Source organism: Zingiber officinale, chromosome 1B (assembly GCF_018446385.1).
Source record: "Zingiber officinale cultivar Zhangliang chromosome 1B, Zo_v1.1, whole genome shotgun sequence".
NCBI classification, from domain to species: domain Eukaryota; kingdom Viridiplantae; phylum Streptophyta; class Magnoliopsida; order Zingiberales; family Zingiberaceae; genus Zingiber; species Zingiber officinale.
In genome coordinates this window covers 128996621-129006720 of record NC_055986.1, presented here as the reverse complement: position 1 = coordinate 129006720, position 10100 = coordinate 128996621, and the positions used below count along the sequence as shown (strand labels likewise).

Here is a 10100-nt window from a genome sequence, read left to right as displayed (position 1 = left end):
AAACCTAACTTTATCTCAATCAACTCCTCCTTTAAATAGGGTATTTTAAAACAGACTTTAAATCCTACCCGTTGATCCCTATAAAATCTAAAACGTGTCATTTAAAAATATAGAAAAATTCCATAACTTTCTAAAATTCACACGAACTCATTTTCGAATAAATTATCTGACCAATATATTTATTTTCCTTATAATAATTCCATATTGTCAAATTTCAAGTTTTTACATCCTTATTTACATTTTTTTTAGTATATTACACGCAGGCCGGGAAACGAGATCGGTACGCAGGCTGGGACATGAGATCAGCACGCAGGCCGGGAAACGAGATCGGCACGCAGGCCGAGAAACGAGATCGGCACGCAGGCCTGGACATGAGATCGTCACGCAGACTGGGAAATAATAACACCAAGGAGGCTAAACACGAATTACAAAGTCCGAAACACAGTCACGACCCAAAGGCCGAAACACAACAAGGGCTCGATGGCCAGAATAGTGCCAAAGACACTCGTCAACATGGGTCGGCTACTGGATCAGCTTCGGAAATGTACTACAATGCAGATCGGAAAGCCGTCTACGACGATGGGACTCGGGCGTGGCTCGGAAGCCGTATGCAATGCTAGAGGCGGCTATGAACAATGGTCGATGAGGGGGATCAGGAGCTGGTCGGCAAAGAGTTGCACCCTTAACGCTTGAGAGGGCAGGCAGCGATCGCAGTGGTGACGACTGGTCACTGCAACGAGGAGGAGAAGGGTGGCAGCGTTGCAAGGAGGAGGATGGAAGTGTCTCGAGGCTGTTTGGTAGCTGTGTCGCGAGAAGAGGAAAAGTGGTGGCTGCCGGCGATGAGGGAGAAGGAAGCAGCAGCGTCTATCTTGTCCCGCGCCGCCGTCAAGAGGAGGACGAGAGGAGCAATGGCCGGTCTGTCCTACGGTGGTGTTGAGAGGAGGAGAAGGAGTCCGGCGGTGGTGTCGCGAGGAGGACGAGAGGAGGGCAAACGGCGGTGAACCGTCTGGTGGTCGCGTCGCGAGGCGGACGAGAGGAGGGCAGACGGCAGTGAATCGTCCGGTGGTCATGTCGTGAGGCGGACGAGAGGAGGGCAGATGGCGGTGAACCGTCCGGTGGTCGCGTCGCGAGGCCAACGGGGATGGGATATGGCATGAGGAAGGCAGCAAAGCGTCGATGTCGGCGGCTTTGACAGTGTTGGTGTCGACACGCTTGGACAGAGAAGAAGGATAGAGGAGCAGAGGAGAACAGTAGCTCGCCGGCAGCGTGGTCCTGAAGCGAAGAGAAGGAGCTCCTTTCCCTTGGCGACGGCCAAAAAACACCAGATGGCGTCACGGTGAGGAGGAGGAGAGGAGTGGAGAAGAGGCGGAGGATGACCTCGGCTCCGGCGAGGAAAGTGAGAAGGAGGAAGAAAGCTCCTGTGGCGGTGGCGCCTCCCCACGAAGAAGCCCCCCTTTTCGAACCGTGTCTCCCCTTCCTCTAAATCTCTAAATAGTGATTTGATGAAATTTCCCTTCCTCCTTACACTATTTCTGTTGGTGCGGGAAGCATCCGACGATCGAATTCAAGTTTTGATTATGACAAAGGGATTCAAAGTTAAGTTTAATTATTATCTAATGTGTGTGATTGAGTGTTTTAGGAAAGCCCTAGCTGCGGTTAGGCAAGTGGAAAACCCTAGGGGGTGATAACCCTAGGTCGTAGGGGGTGGTAACCTTATGCGGAAAGTCTTGGCGGGTCGAAGCTTCGGGCAAAAATCCTAGGGGGCGGTAACCCTAGGTTAAAATCCTGGTGTCGCAAATTGGGTAGAAGACTGGATGGGTCGAGGACCGGACATCCAGCATGAAGACCGGAAGAATCGGACGCTGAGCAAAAGTCTAGTCGATCTGGAGGATCACATTGGCAACAGGTAAATCTCCTGAGAGGAGTAGGTGAGGGCGCGTTCCCCGTAGAGAGAACAGTAGGCATCGGGTCGACCTAGGATTTCCGGATGGAAATCCGAAGTCAGACCCTGACAATCCGTTGACTGTCGATATTTCATTTAGTATACCTATTATGTGCTAACTTTGTTTTACAGGGTATGTGTTTATTGGTTGCTACTCGGAAAACCTAGAGGTTCCACTGTACAAAAATTTTGTACAAAGATCTGAAACTTTTCCTAGCTACCATGTGTTCTTTTAAATTAAATTTTGGATCGCCTGCGGAACTTAACACGTTTGATCCAAAACTTAATCTATTTGTTCTTTTAGGTTTTGACTTGGATCTCCTGCGGAACTTAACACGTTCGACCCAAATCACCTTAAGTTATTAATTCCATTAAATATTAATTTCCATAATTGGTTCCCAGTACTGACGTGGCGAGGCACACAGCCTTCTTGGATATGGGAGCAACCACCACCGACTAGACAAAACCTTTTATAGAAATCTAATATTTAATTTCCTAAAATAACTTTAGGTTAACCAAAAAGAACAATCAAATCACAAGGAAAAGAAAAAAATAAAAGAACACAACATCGAAAAACATATTCGAAATTTTAGAACGTAAGCCTCTTGTATTTGGTATTATTTCCATAAATAACTAGCATGATGCGGAAAGAAAAATTACTAGTTATACCTTGTAGAAAAACCTCTTAATCTTCTATCGTATTCCTCTTCTAACCTCGGACGTTGTGTGGGCAACGATCTTCCGAGATGAGAAATCACCAACCACCTTCTTCTCCTCCTAGCTAGGTTCGGCCACAAAGAAAGAAGCTTCACCAAAGAAGAAAATCAAAACACTAACCAAGCTCCAAGAGATGCTAGCTTCCTCTCCTTCTTCTTCTTCTTCTCCAAGTAGTATCCGGCCACCACAAGAGCTCCAAGCCTTTGAGAGAGGTTCGGCCACCACAAGAGGAAGAGAGGGAGATGATGATGATGGCCGGCCACACCAAGGAACAAAAGAGGGAGAGAAAATAATAGAGGTTGTATCTCATGAAGGCACCCTACCCCTTCTTTTATATTCCTTGGCCTAGGCAAATTAGGAAATTTAATTACAATAAAATTTCCTTAATTTCATTGACATGATTTAATTGAGAAAAATAAAATAAAATTTCCCAAATCAAACTCCAATGGTCGGCCACATCAATGAAGAAAAAAAATTAGACAAGTTTTAATCAACAATTAAAACTTCCTAATTTGTTTCCGAAAATTTTAAAAATAAAATTTCTCTTTAAAAATCTCTTCATGGTTGATAAAAGGAAATTTCTATAATTTTAATTTTATCAACATGTGGATAATTTTAAAGAGAAAATAAAATATCTCACCAATCTACAAATAAGGAAAGAGATCTATTCTCTTTCTTTTATCTTTTGTAGATCTTTTATAAGAGAGATATTTTAATTTTAATTCTCCTTAATAAATTATATCTTTCACATAAGAAAAATTTTAAATTAAAATTCTTTTTAATTTAATGGGGGCCGGCCACCTAAGCTTGGGTTCAAGCTAGGGCCGACCACCCATGAACCAAGGCTTGGCCGGTCCTAGCTTGATCCACAAGCTAGTTTCGCCGGCCCCTACATCATAGGTATGAAGGTGGGTATAGGCGGGTATAGTACTCTATAAATAAGAGGCTACGATAGGGACCGAGAGAAGGAATTGGTTTTGGTCTCCTGATAAAATTAAGCATCCCGTGTTCGCCCCGAACACACAACTTAATTTTATCAATAATAATTCATTCCACTAGAGAACTATTATTGAACTACCGCACCAATCCCAAATTACATTTTTGGGCTCCTTCTTATTATGAGTGTGTTAGTCTCCCTGTGTTTAAGATATCGAATGTCCACTAATTAAGTGAGTTACTGACAACTCATTTAATTAATATCTAAGTCCAAGAGTAGTACCACTCAACCTTATCGTCATGTCGGACTAAGTCCACCTGCAGGGTTTAACATGACAATCCTTATGAGCTCCTCTTGGGGACATTATCAACCTAGTATCTCTAGGACACAGTTTCCTTCTATAATCAACAACACACACTATAAGTGATATCATTTCCCAACTTATCGGGCTTATTGATTCATCGAACTAAATCTCACCCATTGATAAATTAAAGAAATAAATATCAAATATATATGCTTGTTATTATATTAGGATTAAGAGCACACACTTCTATAATAACTGAGGTTTTTGTTCCTTTATAAAGTCAGTATAAAAGAAACGACCTCAAATGGTCCTACTCAATACACTCTAAGTCTACTAGTGTAATTATACAGTCAAGATAAACTGATACCTAATTACACTACGACCTTCTAATGATTTGTTCCTTTTCATTTTGGTCGTGAGCTACTGTTTATAATTTATAAGGTACTGATAACATTATCTTCTGCATGTGACACCACATGCTATGTTATCTACAATATAAATTAATTGAACAAATGTAGATAATTTGACCAAATGTGATTCTTTATTCAAAACAAATGTTTACAAAAGCTTAGGCTTTCAGTATACACTCCAACAATCTCCCACTTATACTAATGACTAAGCTGCCATATCTTCTACCATACATCTGATTCCCATTCCCTCCACATGCCGATCAAAAGCATTTGTCGGAAGAGCCTTAGTGAAAGGATCTGCCAGGTTATCTGCTGATGCAATCTTGGCGATGACAACTTCTCCTCGCTTCACGATATCTCGTATCAGGTGGTCGCCCTATATGTTTACTTGCCTTATGAGCTCGTGGTTCCTTCGAGTTTGCAACTGCACCGCTATTATCACAATAAATTGTGATGATTTTGGGCAAACCAGGAATCACATCTAAGTCCATTAGAAAGTTCCTGAGCCATACTGCTTCTTTAGTTGCCTCAGAGGTGCTACATACTCGCCTTCCATGGTTGAGTCCGAAACGCATTCTACTTAACACTCCTCCATGAAATGGCTCCACCTCCCAAAGTAAACACATAGCCTGATGTAGACTTACTGTTATTTGGAAATCAAAATCAGTGTAACCCACAGGAAGCGGATCGTTCGCTTGGTAAACTAGCATATAATCTCTAGTCCTTCTCGGGTACTTTAATATATGCTTTATCGCATCCAATGTCCTTGTCCAGGTTACTCTAATATCTGATGACCATGGCCAAACAGATATCGGTCTCGTACATAGCATTGCATACATTAGGCTTCCTACACCAAGCATAAGGAACTGCTTTCATGTCCTCTATCTCTTTCGATGTCTTTGGAGACATCTCTTTAGATAGAGCTACTCCATGTCTAAAAGGTAAGAAACCTTTCTTGGAATCCTGCATGCTAAAACGAGCAAGGATTGTATCTATATATGAAGCTTGGGACAGACACAACATTCTTTTCTTACGATCCCTTATAACTTTGATCCCAAGAATGTGTGCACAATCTCCTAAGTCCTTCATATCAAATTGTTTGGACAACCATACCCTTACGTCTGATAATATCTTGACATTGTTGCCAATTAACAAAATATCATCTACGTATAGTACAAGAAATACCACCATGTTTCCGTTACACTTCTTATATACACAAGACTCATCCGGACTTTGAATAAATCCATATGACTGAATTACTTCATTAAACCGGATGTTCCAAGATCTTGAAGCTTGCTTTAGTTCATAAATGGACCGATTGAGCTTGCACACTAGATGCTTTTTGCCTTTTTCAATGAACCCTTCTGGTTGCTTCATATGGATGTTCTCTTCAAGACTTCCATTAAGGAAAGCTGTCTTGACATCCATTTGTCAAATCTCATAATCCATATGAGCAGCAATGGATAAGAGTATCCGGATAGACTTAAGCATGACTACCGGTGAAAAGGTTTCCTCATAATCGATTCCCTCTTTCTGAGTATAGCCTTTCGCAACAAGCCTAGCTTTGAAAGTTTCTACCTTCCCGTCTGTCCCTCTTTTCCTTTTGTAGATCCACTTACATCCAACGGCTTTTACACCATCAGGTGGTTCTACAAGCTCCCAGACATTATTAGAGTACATGGACTCTATTTCTGAATTCATCGCCTTTTGCCAAGATACTGCATCTTTATCTTGGAGTGCTTCGTCATATGTCCGGGGATCATGTTCATGTTTACCCGGGATCAAGTCCGAAGACTCTCCCAAAAACATGAATCTTTCAGGCTACCTTACAACCCTCCCACTACGACGAGGCACCGTATGTGGTTGTGTATCATGTGTAACACGTGTTGCAGTCTCTTGTGGTACTTCATCTTGTACTGGTGGTACTAAAGTAGACGTGCCCTCTCTTAGTTCTTCTAAAATAATTTTACTACTGGGTTTGTGATCCATTATATAATCTTCTTCTAAAAACTGGGCATTGGTGCTAACAATGACCTTCTGGTCTTTAGGACTATAAAATAAACCACCTTTCATTCCTTTGGGATATCCTACAAACACACGAACTTCTGTACGAGATTCTAACTTATCAGCATCTGGTTTCAGCACATGTGCTGGACTACCCCAAATCCGAATATGTCTTAGACTGGGTTTTCACCCATTCCACAATTCTATTGGAGTAGAAGAAACTGATTTAGAAGGTACTAAGTTCAGAACATACACTGCTGTTTCCAAAACGAATTTGGTAATTCTGAATAACTCATCATCGATCTAACCATCTCCATAAGAGTCTTATTCCTTCGTTCTGCTACACCATTCTGTTGGGGTGTTCCAGGTGCAGACAATTGAGATTGAATCCCGACCTCTGATAAGTAATTCCTAAACTCTCCTAAGAGGTATTTGCCACCACGATCATACCGTAGTGTCTTGATACTTTTACCTAGTCGTTTCTCCACATCAGCCTTGTATTCTTTGAACTTATCAAAGCACTCGGACTTGCGGCGTATTAGGTAAATGTATCCGTATCTTGAATAATCGTCTATAAAAGAGACAAAATATTCAAAACCACCTCTTGCTTGGACAGACATAGGACCACACAAATCAGAATGAACCAATTCTAACACTTCTTTGGCTCTATACCCCTTTGCCTTGAACGACCTCTTGGTCATTTTACCTTCTAAGCAAGATTCACAAGTTGAAAAATTTTCTAACTCTAATGAACTCAAAAGTCCATCGGCTATAAGCCTCTGAATCCTACTTAAGTTAATATGACCAAGCCTTAGATGCCAAAGATATGCTTGGTTCATTTCCGAAGGTTCTTTTCTCTTATTAGAATTAGAAGATGAGTTATAAATTTCCATGTTTTGCTTTGTGGAAGAAATTGGATTTAAAGTATACAAATTGCCAACTAATGCACCAGAACAGATAATCACTTTATTTCTTTTAATAACTACATCGTTACTAAAGGAAACTGAATATCCATCTAAAAACAGTTTAGAAACTGAAATTAAATTCTTTCTAAAACTGGGTACATAAAGACAATTTCTTAAAATCAAATTTCTATTTCTACTAAAAGATAAGTAGACGTCTCCCACTGCAACAGCTGCCACCTTAGTAGCATTGCCCATGTAGACGGTAATCTCTCCTTCAGATAGTCGTCGGGTTTATTGGAACCCCTGCAGAGAATTGCAGACATGATCAGTGGCTCCCGTATCTACACACCATGTGCTGGTAGATAACACCGCTAAACATATTTCAACAACTAGAGCATGAGATATACCTTTGTTTTGGTTCTTACGAGGACAACCGCTTCCAATGTCCTCGTCAGCTTGATGAAGCATTGCCCTTCGGCTTCTTCACTCCGGCTTTAAATCCCGTACTCTGAGATTTATTCACTTTCTTTGCTGAACCAGCTTGTTTCTTCTTCTTCTTTCCTCTCGGTTTAGAAGTAGAACCATTTTCAGCATAGTGAATTTGAGCATTATGACGAAATAATCCTTCTGCTGCTTGAAGTTCTGTCAGTAGTTCCACTAATGAATAAATCCTCTTATTCATATTATAGTTTAGGCGGAACTGCTCAAAACTTTTAGGTAGCGTTTGGAGGATCATATCGATCTGGGTTTCCCCATCAATTTCTTCTCCAAGGATCTGTATCTCGTTCAGATAAGCCATCATCTTTAGGATATGATCACTCACAGGAGTACCCTCTTGCATGGTGGCTGTCATTATCTTTCTCATGGCTTCTTGCCTAGAAGCCCTATCCTGATGACCAAAGAGTTCCTTGAGATTGTTCATAATATCATAGGCTGTTGGTAAATCTTGATGCTGATGTTGCAATACATTTGACATTGAAGCCAAAATGTAACACCGCGTCATCTCAACGTAAACGTTCAACGAGTGTGGACCTTGGAGTAGGAGTCGCCCTAGACTCCAAACCAAGTAAATCCTTGGGTCGTTCTGTGTGATTGCTATTCTGTTATTATTTCCGCTGCTTAAACTCTCGATTGTTTTACGAATCTGAAACGAGTGAAAGCCACGAGCGTTATTCACCCCACCCCTCTAGCGCTTTCGATCCAACAATTCCTCCTATACCCCTTAAGTCATCTCTGTATCATATTCGTCTAGTTCTCCTGATTATAAAAATATTATAATACATCAATTTGATCAAATATATCGAGAGCAGTAATTTTTTAAATATAAATGTGTCAGAAAAACTAATTCATGTTCCTTAATTTATTTGGTTAAATTAATATTTGAGAATATATATATATATATATATATATATATATATATATATATATATATATATATATATATAAAAGAACTAGAAGAACTTGTATATAATTCGTGTTTATCTGGACTATGGGACGATTTATATTTCGTGTTTACCTTAAACTAATTCACTGAATTTTGGGACGATTTATATTTCAAATTCGTTGCCAAATTTTGGGACGATTTATATTTTCGTTGTCAAATTCGTCACCAATTTTACAACAAAAATAATATTCGTTGCAAAATTAGTGATGAATTTGACAACAGAAATACAATTCATCCCCAAATTTGGCGATGGAATTTTTTGGTAAATCTATAAATTTGTGACGAATCAATTTCGTCCTAAATTCTAGGATAAATCAATTTCCAGATTCTAGAACAAAATTTAGGACGAAAAATAAATCATCATAAATTTTTCAATTCACAATCAGTTTGGACGAATTATTTTTAATACCAAATTCATCCTTAAATAAAAAAAAAATGACCAGAACCAATTCATTTCTACAATTTATCGTGTTAATACAATCTAATCCACTACATTTATAAACCTGTTTACAACAAATTCAATTAACACATTCTTTTTAACATTATCACATCTTATTAGACATTTTAATTAAACTTTGTTAGAAATTCCAGAGCATGATTCTGTGTTTTTTTTTGGGTCAGAATCCGCTTCCAATATTCTATTAAAATATTCGATTTTCTATTTTTGAACCCCCGAACCTCCTTCCCCTAAAACTTCAACCCTTCGTTCCAACGAACGATGCAATGGCTTTACCGCATCAGAGCAAGCCGTTTCTATTTAAATTCATCCTCCGCAAGAGAAATCGAATCCATCAGAAGAAAAGAACACATAGCGAGGTTTTGGACGAGTTGATCATGTCTTTGCCGTCGAGTTTGACGATTAGCGAGGCTTCGCCGGAGTGGCTGAACAAAGGGGACAACTCATGGCAGCTGACGGCGGCGGCGATGGTGGGGTTGCAGTCGGTGCCGGGGTTGGTGATCCTCTACGGTAGCATCGTGAAGAAGAAGTGGGCGGTGAACTCGGCCTTCATGGCGCTCTATGCCTTTTCGGCGGTGCTCGTGTGTTGGTGCCTGTGGGGCTTCAGCATGGCCTTCGGGGAGGAGATGTTGCCCTTCTGGGGCCGCCCCAGCGCGGTTGCGCTGGATCAGGCACAGCTCCTAGCTCCGGGTTTTGCTGGGATGTACCCGGCCGCCACGCTCGTCTTCTTCCAGTTCGTGTTTGCGGCCATCACCCCCATCCTGATCGCCGGCTCGTTGCTCGGCCGGATGAATTTTAAGGCATGGATGCTCTTCGTGCCACTCTGGCTCACCTTCTCCTACACCGTCGGCGCTTTCAGTCTTTGGAGCCCAAATGGCTTCCTCTTCAAGGCCGGCGTCATGGATTTCGCCGGCGGTTACGTCATCCACCTCTCGTCCGGCGTAGCAGGACTCACCGCCGCCTACTGGGTACATATCTGA

At 41.1% G+C, this 10100-nt stretch overlaps 1 protein-coding gene across 1 annotated transcript; it reads left to right on the top strand.

Moving 5' to 3' along the window:
- The first annotated feature begins 9396 nt into the window (after window positions 1–9396).
- On the top strand, window positions 9397–10100 carry LOC122042075 (ammonium transporter 2 member 4-like). The gene has a single exon (XM_042602015.1). It carries the CDS (start codon window positions 9498–9500, stop codon window positions 10098–10100), a length of 603 nt encoding a protein of 200 aa, XP_042457949.1. The 5' UTR covers window positions 9397–9497.

Bases quoted from the DNA above. Each gene is read 5' to 3' on its own strand.
- LOC122042075 (XM_042602015.1), top strand. From the start codon at position 9,498: ATGTCTTTGCCGTCGAGTTTGACGATTAGCGAGGCTTCGCCGGAGTGG.